At 47.1% G+C, this 22713-nt stretch overlaps 1 protein-coding gene and 1 pseudogene across 2 annotated transcripts in view; one reads left to right on the forward strand and one right to left on the reverse strand.

Moving 5' to 3' along the window:
* Positions 1-22713, forward strand: part of MRAS (muscle RAS oncogene homolog) — a 56842-nt gene that overhangs the window by 11126 nt on the left and 23003 nt on the right. For both annotated transcript variants that reach the window (XM_012664582.1, XM_012664591.1), the window contains exon 2: positions 12729-12939. In XM_012664582.1, the coding sequence (XP_012520036.1) occupies positions 12747-12939 (193 nt within the window). In that variant the 5' untranslated portion in view covers positions 12729-12746. The remainder of the gene's footprint in view (positions 1-12728; positions 12940-22713) is intronic.
* Positions 18650-20182, reverse strand: LOC105825386 (annotated as a pseudogene).

The following is a 22713-nucleotide window of genomic DNA, read 5'->3' on the forward strand; positions in this document are numbered from 1 at the left end:
TCCTGGGCCACTTACCAAGGGGGCTGGTGCAAGGCTGTGAATTCCATGAGGTGGGCAGCTTTGGGCTCGGGCAGCCTAGGGCACAACCGATGGAGCTGTGCTCTGTTTAGCTCCACACAGACCCACCTTCGAGAAGATCAGTGTGAGAGGAGTTTGCCCTGTAGCCATGTGGGGGCTAGGTGTGGCACCCCCAGCTCAGAAGGCAGGGATGGTCATGGATCTGGGCTCTGGGCACTGGTGGGGGCTCAGTGCTCTGGGAGTGCGGGCGGCAAGAAAGGACTCCTCATTGTCACTGCTTCTCCTGCTGGGCTGGTGCCCACGTGTGTCCAGTGGGACTCCTTACATGGTGTCTCCCTTATAAGGCTGCCACCCCACTCCTGTAGGCCCTGTGTGGCCCCAACAGAGTGCCCACAGCATCTACGCAAGCCAGCTCCCAGTCACCTCCCAGTGTCATCCCTGCGTTGTAAAAATGCCGACAGCAGGGACCTGGGGCGTCTCTGTGCAGAAAGTTGTGTCTGCTCTAGGGTGCCCAGAGGTGAAGAAGATGAGGCCTGGCCCTCAGCCCCCGTCCACTCTAGCAGGGGAATATGACAGTAAAGCAATACCCAGCTCCTAGATTTGAGGGGAGATGGAGAGGGACGCACCAAGCTTTGTGGTCAAACTTGCAGATGGAGATGCATGGCCTTGGACAAACCACAGAACCTCTCTGACGACCTGCAAGGACCTAAACAATGCCTCTTGGTGAGGTGTCTTGAGTCTTCAAATGGAGTAATGGCTGCAAAGCACTCAGGCTGCCACCTGCCACCTGGCTGGCATTCCGTAGATGGAAGCAAGGTGGCCCAGTGGAAGAAAGCCTCGGGAGGTGGAAGAGGGCCCAGGGGAGGAATCACTTCTGAAGGCTGAGTTTATTTAAGAAAGGCTTCCTGGGGAAAACGGGGAGGCTACTCCTTAGAAGAGGGGCTGTTCTCACAGGCAGAGGATAGGCGAGAAGCAGTTTGGGCAGAGAGAACACTCATGGGCAGACTCTGTGCCTGTGGGTGCCAGGCCCAGGCACCCCGCCAGGGCACCGTCCCTGTCCTCAAGGACGGGGGACTAGGAACAGGAGCTCAGGCTGTGGGAGGGTAAGGGGTGTTGGTGTAGCTCAGGGAAGGCCTGGAATGCCGCGGTCAGGGGGAGAGCTTCAGGCACCCATGGGCAGTTTTTCAGGAAGACGATGTGCTCGGGTGAGCTGAGGAGCGATCGCACTGGAGTGGGGGGATGACGCTGGTGGAAGGGCCCCAGGCGAGCCGCTGAGGTGGGCAAGCCACGCACGGCAGAGGCGCTGGGCCTCGGCCTCGGATTTGAAGTAAACGGATGTTTGAGCTGCTGAGGGAGACAGAGTAAGAGAGTTCAGGTCAGAGAGGTGGGAAAGGGGCCCGGCTGGAGGGGGCAGACGCTGGCTGAGTGCAGTTTGTGCAGGGTTGGGCCTGAGCGGCCCGGAAGGAGCGTGAGGGGCTCGTGCGAGCAGAGGGCTCAGCAGAGTGAGAGTGGGGGGCAGGCAGGACAGCAGCCTGCAAGGCTGGGGGAGGCGAGGGCCCTTAGTCGGGGGAGCTCCCCTCCCGTGGGGGGACCCCCGGCATGACCTTCACAATTGTGTGCAGATTCCTATGGAAAGCTGCAGGCGAGACTGCCACAGCACTAGGAAAATATTAATAGACCCCCAGGGACTGAGAACGAGGATTTAAAAATAAAGCCACTTCCTCCTCTCTTCCCTCAGCCGCCACTCGAGGAAACTGAGAGCCCGATGGCAGCCTTGCCCTCACAGAGCCCACGACCTTCCCCTCCCCCTGGATTGTGTTCCTCCCACCCTTGTCGTTAGTGGGGGCTGGGGTGGGACCCCAGAGGCCAGGGGGCCAGGTGAGCTGGGGAGGCTGTGTGGCCCCTTAACACCTCAGCTCCGAGAGCCACTTAGACCCACAGGCTCGGTGGACTCTGGGTGGCGACGGGGCAGTTTCAGTTTCGCTGCTTGCCAGGTCTCGGTGCCAGTCCCAGCCTTTCCCTTTCCTCGCCTGTGCTCTTGGGCAAATGCCTTAACGTCTCTGCCTCTGTCTCCCCACTGGTAAAATGGGGATGATAACCCTCCCCAGAGGTCCCAGCCTCAGGCCTTTGTGGCCCAGGTGGCTCTCCCCTGGGTCCACCTGTCCCTCCCAGCCCTATACCCCTTTCCAGTCCCCTCCTCTCTAAGCTTCTGGAGTTTGTACTGTGTGCATTTATCCAGTCTCTTTTCTTGTTGGTTAACCTCAGTGTGGTCATCAAAAAGAGTAGTGGGGACCCCGTTTGACTGCGCAGCCATCCAGCACAAGCCTACGTTGCACTGCCGTGTGTGCTCGGGGTGGGGCAGGTTAGGGTCTCGGGGCCCCCAGTGCATGTGAGGCCCATCGCACCCTCCCCTGCCTAGTCCTGCAGCCTTGGGCACTTGTTTCATCATCATTCAACGCTTACTAAGCAGCCACTGTGTGCCAGGCACGGTGCTTAGTGTAGGGACGCAAAGAAGAAGATCCCTGGTTCTCAGGGAGGCAACAGTAACCTCCTCCCCACCACCCTTACCACCCACCCCACCACCGTACGCGCTTACACACGTCACACTCCAGCCACGCCATGTTGCTCGCAGTACCCCGTTCCTCCTCGGTTTTTCACGCCTCCGTGCTTTATACCTTTGCAGCTTCGATTCTTCACCTGGGACAAACCTGTCCTTATTGTTCACCTGGCTAATATCTCCTTGGCCTTCAAGACTCCATTCTGGCATTAACTCTATAGGAAGCCTTCCCCAGTGCCCCTAGGCTGGGTGACATGCCCCCCACTCCTGTGCTCCCACATTCCTTAGCCCTGTGTACCGTAGCCCTATGTCTGCCTCCCCTCCACCACCCCCTGACACACAGTGAGCCCCAGGACTGGGGCTGGGTTGGGCTCATTTGTCTTGGTATCCCTGTTCCCAGGACCGGGCACGCAGGAGGAGCTCTGGGAGCGGTGACTGGATATGTAAGTCCCGTGCCGCCTGAGCATGTGTGTGTCTTGGAGGAGGGTGGCCAGCGCCAGTTCCTCATCCAGTTTACTGCTCCTGGATCATTTTTCTCTGGGCTCAGGTAAAACTGGGCCCTTTCTCATGTCATGTGGCCTCTTAGTTTTTTTCTTTTCAAAGATATATCTCCAAAACCACAGGACATCCAGAGAGGGGCTGGGTTTTATGATGGAGAACATTTCTGCATTTAAGGACCAAAGGGAGAAATTTCAACACTGAGTTTGCTAGCAGTTTGGAGTCTTCTGCATTCTATTTAGTAAACAAGCATCTCCTGAATACTTGGGAAAATGCAAAAGAGGAGCTTGAGGAGCTTGCCTCTAATCCGTCATGCAGTCAGCAAGCATTTGGGGCTTGCTGTCCTAGGGCATTGCTGTAGGGATTCGGCAGCAGGCTGGGACACGGGTGCTGCCCTCCAAGTCAAAGTCGGGCAGCTGAGACCAGCACGCACGTCGTGTGAGAGCCTTCCAGGTGCGGGGGGGGGTGCTGAATCGGCTTGAGCTGTCACCCGTGGAACTGGCTGGTTTGCAGGGAGCTCAAGGAGCTCAAGGAGGGCTTTGGAGAAGCAGGAAGGCTTCCTGCAGGCGGCAGGACTTGGGATGGATTTCAAAGAAGGATGTTGATGATGGTAACAACTTGGTGTTCACTGAGCAGTCACTCTGTGGCAGATATGAGGCCAAGCAGATAAACGTAGCCTTTCACAGCCACCACGAAGCAAATGCTGCCTCTGTCGCCACTTTTACAGAAGAGAAACCTGAGGCACAGAAGGTAAATGACTTGCCTAAGGTGGCAGGCTGTCCGCATAGCTCAAGCTCCTTGGCAAGGGGTTCCAAGTGAGGGGCCAGCCCTGGGCTGGGCGGGGAGCAGCTCGTGTGTGGGAGCACAAGGAGATGGGCTGGGGCTGGGGCAGGGACCAGTACAGGGAAGAGGATCCCAGACGGAGGGGATAGAAAATAAAGGTTTCAGAGCTGCCCAGTGCCCGCAGCTTCTTCCCTGGTCCTCAGTGAAGGGGGCCACCTGCCAGTACGAGATATACGTCTTGTTCAGCAGTCTGTCCCAGTCAGGATCTGGGGTGGCAGGGTCAGGGGGCTTCTGTCCCCAATGACTAGTATTTGCCCAGGGTGCCTCCAGTGTCCTGCCCTGCAGTGCTGCTCCTCCCACAGGGGCAGTGATCTGGCCTTGGGGGCCTCCTGGACTCTGGCGGCACCCACCTGCTCACTGCTGACCTCTTTCCAGCTCTCCTGGATCTGCAGCCTCTGCCCCGGCCTGACTCCACACACATGTGCCCACCAGCACCACAGTCACGAGAGGATGCCCAGCACGACGGGCTGGCGTGGCTCTGGAACCACACTGCTTGGTTTCAGTTCCTGGCACTGCCACTTTCTAGCTGGGAGACCTTAGAAAAGTTAGTTAATTAATACTGCTCTGCGTCTCAGTTTCTTCATCTATAAAATGGGATAATCAAAGTCCTTACCTCGTAGGGTTGTTGTGAGAATTAAATGAGTTAATTTGGTAAAATCTTCCAACAGCATCTGACACGTTGTTTACATTTAATGTTCCTACTGTTTCTAATTTAACAACATCACTATTGTAATTATCAGGGAAGATGGTTTCTGCACACATACTTTGGGACTCGTAGTGGTGGGTTATAGATAGCTAAGCCCCAGGCCCTGTCCAGAAGGTGCTCCCACGCTAGTAAGAAAGACGCAGGTGTCAACAGTTGCAATATAAGGAAGCACGTGGTACTTGGGGGCCATGGGAAAGCCCAAGTGCAAGTGTCCCTCCCCTGGCTTACTTCAACCTTGGCCTTTGCCTGGATCTCTGGACTCCTGTCTGATCATTTCTGCCCTGCTGTAAGCACTTCAAGTGGGATCCTGGCAGAGGAGTTTGGATTAGTAGAAAAGCAGGGCTGATAGATTAACGGAAGACTTGGGTAATAGAGTTCTCCAGAGATAACTAAGCAGGCTATCCCTAAGGGTCTTGAGCCCTTCCCATGGAAAAGGATGGCCACTAAGTGGGATGTTTTGGAGGGAACCAGAAGGGTGGAGTATTAGATCTGGGGTGGCAAACAAGTTTTCTGTCTCGATCAGTCACCTTGCTCTGGCTGTCAAGAGTGCTGTGTTGAAAAGGGTTCTATTAATAAGATTGAGCAAGGAAGAGGACTGTGTTGAACAGTGATGTCTGCCATGGCTCTGGGAATGGGAGGAGCAGCACCCACGCCACATACTTGCCGTCTGGACTCGATGATGTTTACAGCATGATGTCACATTCATGGTCAGGTGGGTGGTTAAGTCTTAATATTGGAGTAAGCTAAAAGCACTGGTGGCTTCCCAGAGAAGTTGAGTGGCCCAGTGACAGTGCTGGGCTTGGATTAGCAAAGGTATGAAACAAAGGGCTGGAGCAAAGTCTTGGGGAAGGGAAAATGAAGCCTAAAGGGATGCCAAGTGGCCTAGACCCCTAGCGGGGTCACACACTGTTTTTGCACAGCCGGCAGGTCAGCAGCTCTGGGGAAGCTGCCCATTTCTGGGAATTGTGCAGAAGGGAAGGGCAGCTCCTGGAATGCAGAGCTGCTTCCTCCACATGGGTTGGGTCACTCCCCCCAGTGTATCCTCATCCCCCTGCGTTGGGCACACCCAGACATCATAAAGATGAGATGGCTTCCCAGGATTGATTCAGCTCAATGTGAATGAAAGTCCATTCACTCTCTTAAGAGCTCCATTAATAATGAATGTGTCCTCCTCTTCCAGCCTTATTTACCTAAAAAACTTGTAGTTCAATTAATGGGGTGAGGGGAAAATCTTTAAAATAATTAGTATAGAATTAGAAAAGCAAAAAACAGTGAAGGCCAAACCTTCAATAAAATTGGCAGCATCTTTGGGAGAGGCTCTGGGTTGGCTACTGCTCCAGCCTCTGAAAATCTGTGCTCCTGTAGTCGGGGCCAGGGGAAGCAGCAGCAAGGATGAAGAGTGCCCTATAGGGCAATGAATCACGATGACAGTTAAAGAAAAGCCATGTGATGCTGCAAAACTAATTGACAAGAGAATTGAGGCAGTGTGGCATGACAGTTCTGAGCATGACCTTTGGCATCTGACCAATTCACAGCAGATGTCCACTAAATGGTGGGGTTGTTACTGCTGTGCCACTCCTCCTGGTCACCATTTTTTTCTGGCCAGGACATATGACACTGCTTTGGAAGTGGTGCTGGATGGGGAGTAGGAAGGGGGGTGCATGGAGAGGTCAGGGAGCCCATGGACCCGTTGACAATGTCTGTAGCCAAAGCCATTTTTTTCATGTGTAGCTTACTGAGAACAATGGACACGATCTTTCGGGGCTATTGTTTTTGGAAACAGGCTTCGTAGAAGCCCTAGAACCGGGAACTTGGGGAGAAGGGGGCACATTTTGTGAGGGATAATAGCCACTGGGCACTGCTGTTTTGGGGGGCTGCTGGGGCCCACTGCTGTCCTAGACATTCATATCCATCACTGTACTGGGTCCTCTCACAGTCCTGTGTGCTGTGGGTGCTCTTAGCTAGGGTTGGGGCAGGGAAATGGCCTAAATCACTGAAGCCTACCAGGTTTGTATATCGATGCAAATATGCCCTTGCCGAGGGACCCTCCAGGTTTTTTTCATTGGGGCCTTACACATTCTTGGGGACTTTGTTCCCCTGTTTTATAAATGGGGAAACCGAGGTACCAGGAAGTTAAGAAACCTACCCCAGGTCACGCAGGGAGTCCATATTGGAGGCATGAGTGGAACTCAGGGGCTGCCTGGCTGCAGAGGTGAGGCTGTCTCTGATGCCCTAGGCTGCCCCACTGAGAACCACTGCGGCTTTGCACAGGACTGTTCCCAGGAGGTCTTGGACACACCCACCAAACTTTGAAGAGGTTATGCTGGGGTCATCAGTTCTCCCAGCCACCCATTTCTAGTGGTGTCAGCCAGTCCCATCAGAAGGATGGGCATCACCCTTTTGCTTCCTGTCAGGAGGGAGGGCTCAGTGGGTGGAAGGCTGCCTTGAGACAGTAACAAGTAGTCGGTCAATGAGCAGACACTGAGCCTCCCATGTGTTGGGCCCTGTCTGGCCCTGGGAGAGGCAAGGGGGTGAGAGGATGTGGCTCTTGTCCTCGTGGAGCTTACGATATGCTTGGGGAGGTGAATCTAGCATTCAGGAAACAGCTTCAAACCATGCAAGATGGTGCTGCTAACCATGGGGGAAAAAGGGAGCAAACGACAGACGACAACCAAAAAAGCTTACATCTCAGTTTAAAGATGCCTAAGGTTTTCGTGTACATGTTATTAAAATTGTTGTGGGAGCATTATTACCTTTTGGGAAGAAGTTTCCAGTATGAGCAATGGTTTGGGTTGCCATGCAGCCTGTGGACTGGGCGGGGCTCTGAGAGCAGTGGTTGCCATGGGAACCAGCTCTGCCACCTCCACTGCCAAGTGGCTGCTGTTCCAAAAGTTGGTTTCTGCGTGGAGGGGGCTGTCTGGAACCTCAGCCATTTCCCATGGAAACAGTGCTCCAAATGATGGGTGACGTTCCCACACAGGCCTACTTCATCTGGCTGTGATGGCGCTGAGATGGCAGCAGAGCTTCTCATGGGGAGGAGGAGACTGGGAATCTGAGCCTCAGAGCAGCAGAACCGGGAGTGAGTGTGTGTGAGCGTGCTCTGTCTTCTGGGAACACAGTAAACAAGGCGAGAGAGTGAATGTTTGGGCGCCTTCTCTGACTGGGCACGTCTCATTCATTTGTATTTCACGCTTGTAGCAGTACTGCAAAGTACGATTCTCTAACCAACCCCGTTTTACAAGTAAGATCCTGAGAACATAAGAGGTAACTTGCCCAAGGTCACTCAACTGGTCAGGAAGAGAGTATCCAGCACAGCAAAAGAGTGGGAAACTTTAAGGAGAACCCCAAGTCTGCCTTATGCCACCCTCCCATCTCAAGGGGTCCAATTCATGATCTCTAAAAGTGAAGAAACAACATCCTAGAATGAGCTCTAAAGTGCCTTTTAGTTGGGAAGGCTGGAGGGCAGAGGGTGTTGGGAATGTAAGCAGTTTGCTCCTTAACCACCAACCAACTTTTTATCCTGTGGTGACTTTCATCATTACTTGTGAGTGGTTTTCGTAAAAAAAATCTTTCTCTGTACCACACGGGACCACACGCAGGAGTATGGTGCGTGCTAACCTCCCCATTTACAAAGACGTCATGTGGTCAGGAGGTTTTTTTAGGGTGGAAAAACATGACTGTTAGAAGAAGATATGGCCTAGAGCCTTTATGAATTGGAAGGCTTCCTGGACTCAGTCTCCTGCCCTGGCAACCCCATCTTTCTTCCTGGGCTCACACTTGCATCCAGGGGGTCCTGTCTGTGCAATTGGTCTGACCTCTGGGTAGAGGGAGGGAGGTAGTCCCAATCCCTGGCTGACAGTTGCCCTTAGCCGTGTGCATGGTGAGGCCAACTCTGTGGCTAGTAGTTTGTCTGACCATTGTTCAGAAACGCCAGTGTTGAGCAACTTCTGGTTCCTTCAGCAAGTGTCTGCTCTGTGCCAGTGCTGTGCCAGGATCTGGGGATACAGAGAGAACAAGATGCAGTCCCTGACCTTGTGTGCGCAGTAAACACAAGATTCCAGATGTAGAAGATTCCAGGCATGATAGTGGGCCCTGTACCAGGAACCTCAGGGCTCAAAGCACAGATGGAGGCCGTGCCTCCCTTGAGAGGCGACCCCAGGGCCTCATCCTGACCCACAAAGAGGTGTGTGCTCTCCCAGGGGTCCTGGGTGTGTGCAGAGGATGCAGTATGACCACAGGAAACACTGGGAGAACACAGCTGGTTGGGGGTGGGAGTAGCGTGTGAGGGGCTGCAGCCTGGGTACAGCTGGAGAGGTCAGCGATGGCAGCTTGCGACAGGGCCTGAATGTCCAGCGGGGGAGCCTGGACTTGACTCACCTGTGAGCAGCACTGAAAGGTTTTTCACCCCAAGGGACCCATTCCGATGTCTGTGCTAACCGTGCAGTCTAACCCTGTTCCGTTGAGTCCAAATTAGAAGGAGACCCCAAATGGGAAGGGAACCCCAACTTGGCTCCCTGTGGTCTCCAGGAGTTCAGTCCCAGAGAGCAGGATGCTGTAAAACGGAGGGGCCCTCCACTGGCCATTTCCTGCCTCCTGCCTTGGCAAGCAGAGGGCATTTTTAAACAAGTCCCCAGGTGAATCTGCTGTGGGTGGTCTGAGCACAGACTCACATGTTCAATTCATGTCTTCCATCATACTTCGTAGTATATTTCTTATCTTGTTTTCTTTTTGAGAAGAAAATCAAGAGAAACAGTTTTCCTTCCCAGTATCTTCCCACTCACTCAGTATTTTTTATTCATGTCGCTACCAGCAAAGAATGGAAACTTTAAAAACAGCCTTTCTGGCCGGGCGCGGTGGCTCACGCCTGTAATCCTAGCACTCTGGGAGGCCGAGGCGGGTGGATCGTTTGAGCTCAGGAGTTCGAGACCAGCCTGAGCAAGAGCAAGACCCCGTCTCTACTAAAAAGAGAAAGAAATTAATCGGACAACTAAAAATATATAGAAAAAATTAGCCGGGCATGGTGGTGCATGCCTGTAGTCCCAGCTACTCGGGAGGCTGAGGCAGGACGCTTGAGCCCAGGAGTTTGAGGTTGCTGTGAGCTAGGCTGACGCCATGGCACTCACTCTAGCCCGGGCAACAGAGTGAGACTCTGTCTCAAAAACAAACAAACAAACAAAAAAACAGCCTCTCTGACCAGCAAACACGTTTTCCCCTGGTCTACCCCAGGCTAGGACAGTGGTAGATGAGGGGCTGACCCCAAGCTCTGCTGCCCTGAGAGGCAGAGGAGAGAGGGAGCTGGCCCTCCGACTGCCCCCAGCCCCTCTGGACTGCCACCACTGTCATGGGTTTGGTCATGGGAGAGCTCAGTTAATGGAAGCCCCAGCTTGTCCAGAGATGCTGGCACCAGAATCTGGGGCTGCAGCTGACACCTGGTCATATCCTGCCCCAGAGGAGCTTAAATCTCCACTCAAATGAGGGGGAATCAAACTTTTTCAGGGGGCATGAAAATGTTAATTTGTTGGGAACATTTTAATATTAGTAAATGTGTCTGGCATACAAATATAATACATGCTTATTGTAGAAAATTAAAACATTGAGAAAATGAAAATGCCCAGAAATCTGCCTCAGAGACAACCACCTGCCAAACCTCTTGGTGCCTGAATCCACACCTGGACATGTAGCTTCATAGATGGGTTCCTTCATGTAAGTGGGATCATATTTACTGGCTGTTTTACAGCCTGTTTTGTTTTTTTTTTTTAATTTTTAATTTTTTTTAGAGACAGGGTCTTGATCTGTCACCCAGGCTGGAATGCAGTGGTGCAAACCTCTAACTCCAGGGCTCAAATAATCCTCCTGCTTCAGCCGCTGGAGTAGCTAGGATCACAGGTGCATGCCACCATGCTCAGCTAATTTTTGTATTTTTTTGTAGAGACAGAGTCTCACTTTTTCCTCAAGCTAGTCTCGAAATCCTAGCCTCAAGCGATCCTCCTGCCTTGGCCTCCCCAAGTGCTGGGATTACAGGCATGAGCCACTGCGCCTGGCCAGCCGGGTTTTTTGTCTGTTTGCTTGTTTATATGTAATATAAACTTTTTCTAGGTTAGTGAATATCATCCTTTTAAATGACTGCATAGTATTCTATTATGTGGATAAATGTTTTCTTTAACTGTTTTCCCCCAATATTCTAGTTATTTCCATTTTTCCCCATTCTTAATATCTTTGTACACTTCTGTGATTATCTCCTTAGAATGAATTCTCACATGTGGTAGAGCTGCAGGAGAGGGTATGTCCATTTTTGACTTTAAATATTTATACAAGTGCATTCTCAGTCCAGCCCAGGCAGCTATACACTCTAATCACAGTGTATAAAACCTTGTACTTCCTCCACATTTCGGGGAAGTCCTAAATGTCAACATCAGGCTTCAGCTATTGCGAAGGATTCTGCAATGACTCTTGCCTGTAGCCCCATGCAAATCAGTGTGGCCACATAACCCACATTTGTGTCTAAAACCCTTTCTGTCAAAATCTAGAATTGAAGACTTTTACGACTGAAAACAACTATAAACATCATCTAATCTGGACCTTTGATAGATAAGAAAACTATGGCTCCGAGAGGACAGTGGCCTTCCCAAGTATTGGCCGAGCATGCAGGGCGCTCAGTTCCTTGTTCTCCTGGCCACACTGCCTCCTGCCCTCAAGGAGACTGTAAGTTTCTCTGTCACACGTACACCATGCCTTTCCCCCTCCCAACTTGCACGAGGATCTTTTCTTCTACACACAGTAGGATCAAGCTTTCCCTCCCTCAGTTCACGGTCAGTTTTTGTGCTACCCAGGAATGCCCTACCAGGAGGTAGCATTGCTTCTCCTTGGCAGGGTCCTCGGCTAGCAGGTTAGGTTCCTGGCAACAGCCCCAAGTTGTTCTTTAGGTGACTTCCCACCCCGACTAGTGTTTAACATTTAGCGCTGTCCATCTGCTTTTGGAAACTACTGGCCTCTATTATTGCGACAGATCCTGGTTTCCCTCCTGTTTCTCTGAGTCCTCCTTCCATGCTCCCTGCTTGCTGCTTCTCCTTGTCACTTTGTGACACTGTTTCTAAAGATTACTCTTCACTTCTCTGTTCTCACCTCTCCACAGTCAGTCTTTATCTGTTAAGGTCCAATTATTCTTTAGAATCCTGGTCCATCCCACATTTCCAGCTGCCTCCCAATCACCTTAGCTTGGGGTTCCTCAACCTTGGTGCCATTGACACTTCAGGATGGATAATTCTTTATTGGGGGGGACTGACTGCCCTGTGCATGGTAGGGTCCCTGGCCTCTGCTGACTAGATGCCAGTAGCACCCACTCAGTCCTGACAACTAGAAATATCTCCAGACGTTGCAAATATCCCTGGGCAGCAAAATCGCCCCTGTTGAGAACCACTGCCTTAGCTAGACTCAACATCATCAAAACAAAACTTCTGCCTGCTCCTCCCCTACTAAAATGGGATTAACCAGATGCCCTAAGATTCCAGCGTGACTTTGTACATGATAAAGGACAAAGAGACAGAGGGAAAGGAGGCAAGATCACAGAATTCCACGAGTGGGAAGGGGCCATGAAGTCCCTTGGGCTCAGGTGTGCCAAGCTATTATGGCCCCCTTTCTCTATTAGCTTCGACATGGCCTTAAATCCTTCTCAGCATAGCATCCCAACTGATAAGAGATTATTTGAAAGGTGAACCTGCATGCTATCCCTGCTCAGACCAATACCCTCATGTTTACCTGTGCAGGTCCAGGGCTAAAATTTAGTGGTTGAAAAGCTTCTTTGACATAGCTTTTGGCTGTACTTGTTAAACAAGGCTGCTAGTACTGAATCCCCAAGACCAGGCCTGGCACCTGGTTGGTGTTTAATAAATAATGTTTGAATGACTCATTTTAACAGGGATTGGCCTGGGTGGTCGGACCAGGGGTAATGCTTTTATTTTCTTTTGCATCATTTTTTTCAATTTTAAGTCTTTCTATAATTGGGACTATTTACTACTTTATAAGAAGGGAGGAAAACGCATGAATACTTTCCCCTAAGTGAGAAAGAAAAAAGGCCCCTGCCTCATTCCACATATTTTGCCTCCCCAGGTCTGATCTACGAGAAACATGGCAACCAGCGCTGTCCCCAGTGACAACCTCCCCACATACAAGCTGGTGGTGGTGGGGGATGGGGGTGTGGGCAAGAGTGCCCTCACCATCCAGTTTTTCCAGAAGATCTTTGTGCCTGACTACGACCCCACCATTGAGGACTCCTACCTGAAACATACAGAGATTGACAATCAGTGGGCTATCCTGGATGGTGAGACCTGGGTGGCAGCCCTGCATGGGAGGGACGTGGGGACGTGAGGTGGGAGGGTCAGGGAAATCGGGCAGGCTTCAGTATGGCAGGATCGTTCCCTTCATGTTGCTGTTATGGGATGGTTAGTCTAAGGCCATGCATAGTTTCCAGGGTGAATTCTGAACAGGGACGGCCTTAGGCTTAGAGGACTTGAAAAGCTTTGTGGAAACCAAAATGTGCATTCAACAAAGAGGCGAAGCTAGAATCATGCCAACTCAGTGATGTCATGTTTGTTATTTCTTGCTGATCAGAATCTCTGATTAACAGTTACGGATGTCTCTAGCCCATAAAAAAGTGAAAAACACATTATTTCTTAATGAACATAGTTTATTTGGTAATTGTCCTTTGGAGGGAAAAATCTTGCATCTGACATTGTATTTCTAGTTTAGTGTGAATTAGTCTAGATTCGTAGTTCTAAGTGTGGTGGTCAGGCCAACAGCAGCAGCAGCAGCACCAGGGAACTTATTATTATAGAAATTCCAATTCTCAGGCCTCTACTGACTCAGAAATTCTGAGGGTGGGGCCTAACAACCTGTGTCTTAACACAGCCTCCAGGCGATGCTGAGGTTAGAGAACCACTGCTCTGGATGCTTACTGATTATTGCTTTGTATTGCCTGAGGCTCCCTCTTACACAAAGATCATTAATCATAGCATGTCTGTGTAGGAGGGGAGCTTTGAAAACCACCAGGGTATAAGTCCTCTATCAGATATGTGATTTGCAGATATTTTCTCCCAGTCCATGGGCTTGTTTTTCATTCTCTTAACAGTCTCTTTCTAAGATCTGAGTTTTTAATTTTGATGAAGTCCAGTTTATTAGTTTGTTCTTTTATGCATTGTGCTTTTGATATTGGGTCTAAGTAATCTTTGCCTAACCCAGGGTCACAAAGGGTTTTTCCTATGTTTACTTCTAAAAGTTTAATGGTTTTAGCTTTTACATTTAGGCTTATGATTTACCCTGAGTTAATTTTGTATATGGTATATGAATCAAAGTTCATTTATCTGTATGTGAATATGTAGTTATTCTAAGACTATTTTTTGAAAAAAGTTGTCTTTTCTCCACTGAATTGCCTTTGTACCTTTGGTGAAAATTAGTTGTCCATATATTCTATTTCTTTGAGCTATTTAGTACCATACTGTCTTGATACTATAGCTATATAATAAATCTTGAGACCAGGTAGTATTAAATGTCCAACTTTGTTCCTTTTCAAATTTGTTTTGATTAGTCCAGGTCCTGGGTATTTCTATACGAATTTTAAAACTTAAAATTCTAGATTTTGATTGGGATTGTCTTGAATCTGTAGATCAATTTTAGGAGAATTGACATTTTAACAATGTTGAAGCTTCCATCCTATCAACACAGTGTCTCTTCCCATTTATTTAGGTCTTTAATTTCTCTCTTCAGTTTTTTGGTGGCTTTAAACATAGGCTTTTACATATTTTATCAGATTTATACTTACATCTATATTGATGCTATTATAAATGATTTCTTTTCTTTTCTGTTTTTTTGAGACAAGAGTCTCACTCTGTGGCCCCAGCTAGAATGCAGTGGTGTCATCATAGCTCACTGCAGCCTCAAACTTCTAGGCTCAAGCGATCCTCTTGCCTCAGCCTCCCAAATAGCTGGGATTATAGGCATGCACTACCATGCCTAGCCAGTTTTTTCTGTTTTTAGTAGAGACGGAGTCTTGCTCTTGGTCAGGCTGTTCTTGAACTCCCGAGCTCAAGCGATCCTTCCGCCTCAGCCTCCCAGAATGTTAGGATTATAGGCGTGAGCCACCATGCCCAGCCCTGTTTTTGTTTTTAATTTCAATTTTCAGTTGTTTGTTGCTAGTATATATAAATATGATAGATTTTTGCATATTAATCTTATAACCTGCAACCTTGCTAAACTCACATAATAGTTCTAGGGGCTCTTTTGTAGATTCTACTGGATTTTTCTGCATAGATATCCATGTCTTCGAGTAAAGACATTTTTACTTCTTTTTAATCTGGATGGATTTTATTTCTTTTTCTTGCCTTATTTCATTGATTATAGCCTCTAGTACACTGTTGAAAAGAAGTAATAAAAACAGACATCCTTGTCTTGTTCTTGATCTTAAGGGGGAAGCATTCAGTCTTTCAGCATTAAATATGATGTTAGCTGTATGGTTTTTTGTAGATGCTCTTTATCAAGTTAAAGAAGTTCCTTTCTAGTCCTAGTTTGCTGAGAGTTTTTATTAGGAATGGATGTTGGATTTTTCAGATGCTTTTTTTTGTGTGTGTCTACTGAGATAATCATATGTTTTTTCTTTTTTAGTTTGCTAATATGATAAATTACATTGAATTTTTTCTAATATTAAACCAACATTGTATTCCTGGGATAAACCACGCTTGGTTATGATGTATTATCCTTTACTGTATTATTGTTGGCTTTGGTTTGCTAAAAGTTTGTTTAGAATTTTTACATCTTTGTTCTTGAGGGATATTGGTCTATAGTTTTCTTGTAATGTCTTTATTTGATTTTGATATCAGAGTAATACTGACCTTATAGAATGAGTTGGAAAGTATCCCCTAGCCTTCAATTTTCTGGAAAAGTTTGAGTTAAATTGGTATTATTTCTTAAATGTTTAGCAGAATTCACCAATGAGGCCTTTTGGGCTTGGAATTTTCTTTGTGGGAGGGTTTTTAACTACAAATTAAATTTCTTTAATAGATAAAGGACTATTCAGGTTTTTAAAAAATTTTTCAGTGAGATTTGGTAGCTTGTGTCTTTCAGAAATCTGTCCAATTTATCAAAATTATGGAATTTATTGGCACAAAGTTGTTCATAATATTCTATTATTATCTTTTTTAATATCTATAGAATCTGTAGGGATATCACTTCTCTCATACCTGATATTGCTAGCTTATGTCTTCCGTTTTTTTTTAGAGACAGGGTCTCACTCTGTTGCTCAGGTTGGAGCGCAGTAGTGTGATCATAGCTCACTGTAACCTCAAACTCTTGGGCTCAAGTGATCCTCCCACCTCAGCCTCCCCAGTAGCTAGGACTACAGGTGAATGCTACCACACCCAGCTAATATTTTTATTTTTTTATAGAGACAGGGTCCCGTTATATTGCCCAGGCTGGTCTCCAACTCCTGGGCTCAAGTGATCCTTCCACCTCAGCCTCCCCAGCAGCTAGGACTACAGGTGAATGCTACCACACCCAGCTAATATTTTTGATTTTTTATAGAGACACGGTCTCGCTATATTGCCCAGACTGGTCTCCACCTCCTGGGCTCAAGTGATCCTCCCACCTCAGCCTCCCCAGCAGCTAGGACTACAGGTGAATGCTACCACATCCAGCTAATATTTTTGTTTTTTTATAGAGACAGGGTCTCGTTATATTGCCCAGGCTGGTCTCCAACTCCTGAGCTCAAGTGATTCTCCCACCTCAGCCTCCCAAAGTGCTGGGACTGCAGGCATGAGCCACTCTGCCCAGCCTGTGTCTTCTCTTTTTTTCCTGGTCAGGCTGGCTAGAGATATATCAACATTATTGACTTTCTCAAAGAATTGACTTTTGGGTCCATTGATTTTTCTCATTTGGTTCCATTGATTTTCACTCTTTATTATTTCCTTTTGTCTTCTTACTTTGGATTTAATTTTCTCTTCTTGTTTTAATTCTTTAAAGTGGAAACTGATGTCATTTCCTAATTTGAGACATTGCTTCTTTTCTAAGATATTCATTTGGTGCTATAAATTCCCCCTAACTACTCCTTTAGCTGCAACCCACAAATTTTAATATGTCGTGCTTTCATTTTCATTCAGTTCAAAATACTTTCTAACTTCCCTTTTAATTTCTCCTTTGACCCATAGGTTATTTAGAAACATATATTATTTAGTTGTCAAGTATTTAGGAATTTTCCTGAGATCTTTCTGTTCTTGATCTCTATTTTAATTCCATTGTGTCAGAAAACATACAGTGTATTATTTGAATTTTTAAAATTTATTGAGGCTTGTTTTATTGCCCAGAATATGGTCTGTCTTGGTAAATGTTTTGAGTGCATGTGAAAAGAACATGTATTCTGCTGCTATTGGGTGAAGTGTTCCATGAATGTTAATTAGATCAAGTTGGTTGACCGTATTATCTAAATCTTCTGTATCTTCATTGATTTTCCACCTACTTTTTCTATCAATTATTGAGAGTGAGCTGTTGAATTTCAGAGTGTAATTGTGGATTTGTCTATTTTCCCTTTCAGTTCTGTCGATCTTTGCTGCATGTATTTTAACATTCTCTTATTAAGTGCATAGATGTTTAGAACTGGTATATCCTCTTGACTGGCCCTTTGATTATTATAAAATGACTTTCTTTGTCCCTGGGTTTCCCCTCCCTGCCCTGCAGCCTGGAAATTCTCTCAAGGCTCTCAGCTGGGCATTCATAGACACCCTCACCTCTTTTGTATCCCATCTCCCAAGGATCATTGTCCTTCATTGCCTGTTGTCTGATGTCTTGCAAACCACTGTTTCACATATTTTGTCTGTTTTTTGGTTGTTTCAAGTGAGAAGGTAAATCTGGTCCCTGTTACTCCATCTTGGTCAGAAGCAGAACCAAATAAATCATCACTTTAAAAAAATACAACTGTGAATATACTAAAAAAAAAACCACCAAATTACGTACTTATGAATATTATGGTGTATGAATTATATCTCAATTTTTAAAACACCATCCTTCAGGGGCTTGTTTGCAGCCTTGGGACTTTAAACAGTTCCACCAGATACCAAGCACATTCCAACTGCAGGGACTTGGCATTTTGTCTTCTCTTTGTCGAGAACTTTCTTCCTGCAGAAATACTCACCTCATTTAGGTCTCAGCTCAAATGTCACTTTATCTAAGAGGTCTTCCCTGGCCAAACCATCTACACTAGTATCCACTCCCACCTCCTGTCATTTCTATTCCCTTATCCAACTCTCTTTTTCTTTATTCTGCCTTTTACTGTTGAACATATTATATGCTTATTTGTTTGTTTGACTTTTTGTCTATACTCACTAAAATGTAACTGTGTGAGAACAGTGACTTTATTTTACTTACTACAGTATCCCTAGCATCTAGAACACTGCTTAGGACATAGTAGGTCCGCAGTAAATATTTGTAGAATGACTACTCAAGAGGCTGAGGTGGGAAGATCACTTGAGCCCAGGAGTTTGAAGCTGCAGTGAGCCTGGGCCACAGAGCAAAATCCCATCTCTTAAAAAAAAAAAAGTGGAATGGATAAATGAATAAATAAATCCTAAACAATGCATGTGCCGTCACAGATTTGATATGCTACCTATGTTATTTTCTTTTTTTCCTACAATTTCTATTTTAACAGTTTTAACGTACACAGTTAGATATATATAGCTCAGAAAAACACGAGGTGAAGGCAGAATGAAAAATAATCTGGGCAGTGGCTTCACACAACAGGAAAAACATTTCTCCTTATGCTCTATGTGTTCACTCCAAAACAACTAGTATCACCTGACACCTCCTTCTGAGTTTTGAAGTTAATTTACTAAAAAGATTAGTGGAGCCTTGGCTTTGAGTCTGGGGCAACAGTTTGGGGCTTCATGGGAAAGGCTGGGAGAGGCAGGAGGGCTGTTACACGTTGCAGTTCGCTGCTCCCGCGGCTGGCCATGGAAAGTGCTGTGACTGGCAGTGCCTCTTGGGAAGTGGATTCAACCCGGGGTGGTTGCACTGGTAACACTGTGTGTTGAAGCAACTGGAGTTCTGTGATCGGGAATAGTGCTGTTTTCTTTGCCATTCTGAATCACTGAGTGTCTATCATCTGTAGCTCTCTCACTGCAAACGTACCTATTTCGCCATGTCATTCCTCTAGATGCTGTGTTACTTTTTGGAAGGGCAGCGTGTGGATAAAAGTGGCAGGAACAGAAAGTCCTGAAGGCTGAGACTGAGGTCCTTCTCTTCTCTGGGAAATTCCCAAGCATGGGACTGGCTGGAGCAATTCCCCTTCCTCCAGCAGCAATGTCCTCCAGTTGTTGACGCCCATGGTCACTGTAACGCCTCTGCTTCTGGCTTGAAGAAACACTTCTCTGCACTTCGTGTTGAGGAGAGTGGCCACTGCTGATGTTGAGATTGCTGCTCGACCTAACCTTAGCAAGTGAAAGACTGCTGCTTGAACTGGAATCACTAGTATCCAGTTCTGAAGATTTTCTCCCCAACAACATGTGGCTATAATTTCATCATATTTCATTTTACTAAGAGATTCTTGAATTTCTTCTTGTGAATATCCTATTCTCGCCAAAATATCTACATGTATCCGATCTGAGATGTCTAGTTCTGCTTCCAAAAATGGTTTAAGTTCATCTTCCTCATGCCCTGCATTGAGCCACCTGTCCTTCATGATTTCCTGCAGAGTGCCTTGTTTAATTGGATTTAGCACCAGAAAACGTTTGAGAAGTTTTTTACAGCCTGTAGACATGTAGAAAGGGATTGTGTCTTTCCCTGTCTATATGATTGCTCCCAGTTCCTTCAGGTGTTGCCCAGCAAAGGGAAGTGAGCGGTGACAAGGACTACAGTATTACCCCAAGATTCCATACATCAACGGCAGGCCCATCCTGTTTCTTGCTCTGGAAAAGCTCGGGGGCTGAGTATGGAGGAGTGCCACAGAAAATGTTTCCAGTTTACTGCCAAAAGTAAATTCATTGCTTAAACCAAAATCTGATGTTTTGGTGTTCATTTTAGCATCTAATAATAGATTTTCAGCCTTGAGGTCTCTGTGAACGATCTGTTTTTAATGGCAGTACTGGACTGCAGACACGATCTGTCTCAATTTAGCTCTTGCTGCTTCCTCCTCCATTCTTCCATGTTCAACCAAATAGTCAAGGACTTTCACCTCTACTTGCGTATTCCATGATCATGTAGAGTGTTTTTCCAGTTTCAATGACTTCACATAACTTTGCTATATGTGGATGGTTTAAATTCTTCATTATTCTGACTTCTCTGAAGAGCCTTTGTAGACTTGATGGATTCAATTGAGTTTTGTCAAGTATTTTTATTGCAACCTCTCTGCCTGTAAAGATTTGTCTTGCTAATTTTACTTTTGCAAAATTCCCCTTGTCAATTGTTTTCAACAGTCTGTAGTTTCTGATGACAGGTTCTTCATCTGCACAGGAAGCTATAGAGTTTCTACACCAAGCTCCACAGCAGCTGGTGCGAGAGGTAACTTCTTGATGCCCATCTCCATGTGATGTGTGCCCAAAGTCACCAGGTCAGTATCCTCTGGATGACTTTTGGATCCTGGCCTTCCTCAAAGCATTTCAGTTTATCAAGGCTGCACGCTGCCCTCAGCTCAGCCGCCACCTCCTGGCTACAGCCCAGATCCTGGGCCACCGAGGCATCCTCCCAGTGCGAGTCAGTGACCTCTCCACGCCCAGGCAGCACAGGTCCTGGCAGTCCCCTCAGCGACAAGTTCCCGGCCCGTGCAGCTGGCCACACCACAGTTCCCCAAAGGCACCCTCATGGAAAGCATGCGTGTTTAGCTCGCGAAGCTCATACTCTGGAGAGTTGCAGCCACCAGTGCTGGGGACCGAGTCCTGCCTGCCGTGCACCCCACTGCACGTTGGGCCGCTTGGGCTGCTTTACATCCATATTCCTGTTTTCTTTTTTTCTAACTCCCATTAAAATAAATGTATATATGACTATTAAAATTAAAAATCTTATATTTATGCACTTTCTAAAATCATTTCATCCGTCACCTATTGGAATACATACCATACTTTGGGATATACCGAGTAAAATAAATATAAACAAGTTCCTTTACTGCAGGACTTATAAGAACCTTTCATATATAAACATATTAGAAGTATATTGGTAGGATATATTGTCCTTAGGATTTCCCAAAGGGACCATTTTTTGTATATCATTTTGGGCTACGTTCCATAGAAAATATTCTGAAACACATTGCGTAATGCACATAAGAGAGTAATACCATGTGTGGTATATAGTTGGAGCTCAGTCACAATTATTTCTCTCTACAGCCATATAAACTTCTCTAACTTTTTTAAAAGTAACTTTGGACATTAATTTAGTTTTCTAGGGAAAAGAGTTTTCCTCAAAGGTGATTTTTAGAAAGATGTTGTGATAACATTTATAACAGTAGCAGCAGGGAGAGGGGAAATACGGCCACAGCATTACTTTAGAAGCATGAATTTGCAAAGCCCGTGTGCCTAAGCTCCTAGGCCCTCCATGGTGTTACTTTAGGAGCATGCATTTGCCAAACCTCTAATCCTGCCACTGAGTCAGGCCTGATTTAGGGCATTGCCCACCCAGGCCTTCCTCAGGAGTAGATACCAGATTCCCAGATTAGCACACTTCTCTACTCCATTAGGTCTTCTGTTAAGAAAAGGAAGGCTTAAAATGTTACAGCTAAATATTAATTAGTATGGCCTTTAAAAGAATGCCGATCCATAGTTTGGAAACTTTAATCAAAGGCTAGTTGTGTTTAGGCTTGAGTGTAACTCTGAACCTTTCTGGGGCTGAACTTTCTGGGGTGGCTTGCTGCCCCGGGGCTGCTTCCTGAGGCCATTCCATCTTGGGGGAGGTGCTAAGCCTGGAGGTGCCTTCGCTTGCCCCGCTCCCCACTGAACTCCAGGTGCTCTGAACTCTGCGTTTCTCTTCCTCCAAACTCGGAGTGAAAACATGGCAGCATGATGAGGAGGACAAAGAGGAGAATAATAATTATGATGACAGTGATGTTTATCGGGCAGTTCTTGTGTGCAAGGACCATGCTAAGCACATGGAATATGCTCTCTTTTAATCCTTGCAAACACTATTGTGGTGGCTGCTGTTGTTGCCTCCGTTTTGTAGCTGAAGAACACAAAGCAGTTTCACATGGCTAGCAACTGTTTGAGCTCCCCTTTGACTCCAACTCACGGTCAGCCTGGTTGTCTAGGAGAAAAGCCTCTCCCACGACACAGCTGATCCCTGTGCCCCTGGGGAGTGTGGCTGGATTGTTGAGATCAACAGACACCTCACCTGCGCTTCTTACGCCTGGTCCAAGGTCCCCCAGAGGGCCAGGTGCTCTGGTTGTGATCCGAATCTCACATCAGAGATCTGTATGCTTGCTCGGGAGCCTTCTTTGTGCTTTTCACACTGAGGATTCTCACAGGCTTCCCGCTTTCTTACAAACCTGTTTCTTGTTTTCTTTCAAGAGGTCACATTGCCTGTGTCCTCCCAGAATCTAAGAGACAGGAGATGGCTGGCTTCAGGGGCCAGCAGCCAGGGTCTCCGGGGTCTGTGGGACCCCTGGGCTTTGGAGCAAGCCTGCTCTGAAATTCTTACCCACAAGGGTTTGGGACCTTTGTCTCACTTTCCACTCTGGGAACATCTCCTCCTCCCTGTTTGGTCCCCACCTCTCTGCTGTGGGGTTTGCTTCAGCTGCACCTGCTCCGTGTCCTCCAGTCCTCTCTCCAGTCTCTGTCCTGGGACTCCACCTCACCCTGCATTGCATTCAGTTGTGTTCTCGCCTCAGGAATCAGGAAGCCCCAAAGCCTTGGGGTTTTGTGTTTTTTTTTAAATTGTGGTTTTATATATATATATATATATATATACACACACACATATCATAAAATCTACCATCTTAACCATTTTTTTTTTTTTTTTTTTTACAGAGTCTCACTCTTTTTGCCCGGGCTAGCGTGAGTGCCGTGGCGTCAGCCTAGCTCACAGCAACCTCACACTCCTGGGCTCAAGCAATCCTTCTGCCTCAGCCTCCCGAGTA

The sequence above is a fragment of the Propithecus coquereli genome, unplaced genomic scaffold, assembly GCF_000956105.1.
Source record: "Propithecus coquereli isolate 6110/MARCELLA unplaced genomic scaffold, Pcoq_1.0 Scaffold12, whole genome shotgun sequence".
Classification (NCBI taxonomy): domain Eukaryota; kingdom Metazoa; phylum Chordata; class Mammalia; order Primates; family Indriidae; genus Propithecus; species Propithecus coquereli.